Source organism: Myotis davidii, unplaced genomic scaffold (genome assembly GCF_000327345.1).
Source record: "Myotis davidii unplaced genomic scaffold, ASM32734v1 scaffold674, whole genome shotgun sequence".
Taxonomy (NCBI): Eukaryota; Metazoa; Chordata; class Mammalia; order Chiroptera; family Vespertilionidae; genus Myotis; species Myotis davidii.
The window spans coordinates 2,427,826-2,429,045 of NW_006286674.1; the positions used below are offsets into that span (position 1 = coordinate 2,427,826).

At 41.0% G+C, this 1,220-nt stretch overlaps 1 protein-coding gene across 1 annotated transcript in view; it reads left to right on the top strand.

Moving 5' to 3' along the window:
• The window catches only part of CCDC18 (coiled-coil domain containing 18), a 113,166-nt gene extending 112,175 nt beyond the window's left edge, over positions 1-991 (top strand). The window contains exon 28 of the mRNA XM_015560324.1: positions 959-991. Coding sequence (XP_015415810.1) covers positions 959-991 — 33 coding nt within the window. The remainder of the gene's footprint in view (positions 1-958) is intronic.
• The last annotated feature ends 229 nt before the right edge of the window (positions 992-1,220 follow it).

The following is a 1,220-nucleotide window of genomic DNA, read 5'->3' on the forward strand; positions in this document are numbered from 1 at the left end:
CCCACAAGCCAGGCTGATGGCTGCCAGTACAGCAGTGGTGGTGGGAGCCTCTCCTGCCTCCTCAGCGGCGCTAAGGATGTCTGACTACAGTTTAGGCCTGCTCCCCACTGACAAGTGGACATCCCCTGAGGGCTGCCAGGCTGCCAGAGGTATGTCTGACTGCCAGCTTGGGCCCGATCCCCCAGGGAGCAGGCCTTAGCCAGCAGGTGGACATCCTCCGAGGGGTCCCAGACTGCAAGAGGGCATAGGCCAGGCTGAGGCTCCCCACCCCCCGAGTGCACAAATTTTTGTGCACCGGGCCTCTAGTCTTCTATAAAACCTGATAAAATTTGTTTTCATTTAGCCTTTAAGATTACAGTTGTGTTTACTGTATATCATTTATTCAGCCATTCACTTCCTTTAGAATTTATTGAAAAACTATATAATAGTAGTTTCTAGGATTATGTGAATAAACAAAAATGACTAAGAACCTGTCCAAACAGAACTTCCATTTTAGTGGAGAGACCATCAATAAACAACTAGATAGACATACGTTCTAATGCCAGGTGAAAAGAAGTGTTATGAAGAAAGTTGGTAAGAGGATGCCTTGTGACAGGGGTACTATTTTAAATAGAGTGATCAGAACAGGCCTATGACATTTTATTAGAGTCCTGTAGGAAATAAGGAAGTAAACTATCTCAGTATCTGGAGGAAGAACATTGGAGGAAAGGGAACAACAGCTACTAAAATGCTGAGGTGGTAGTATGCCTCATGTTCAAAAATCAGCTAGGATGTGTGTGGCTGGTTTGGTGTAAACAAGAGGGAGAGTAGTAGCTGAGAAAGTAAGAGATAATTCTGTGGGATACAAAAGGGATCTTATAGTTCCTGTAAGAAGTTTGGATTTTATTTGAAGTGTAATGGGAAGCAGTTGAAGGGTTCTGCTTAAGGACATGACATGATCTGATTTATGTTTTTAAAGGACTACTCTGGCTGCTTTATGAAGAATGGATGATAAAGACGCAAAAGCAAAAACTATTTAGTAAAAAACACTATCTAGGACAGTGATGGCGAACCTTTTGAGCTTGGCATGTCAGCATTTTGAAAAACCGTAACTTAACTCTGGTGCTGTGTCACATATAGAATTTTTTTGATATTTGCAACCATAGTAAAACAAAGATTTATATTTTTGATATTTATTTTATATATTTAAATGCCATTTAACAAAGAAAAATCAACCAAAA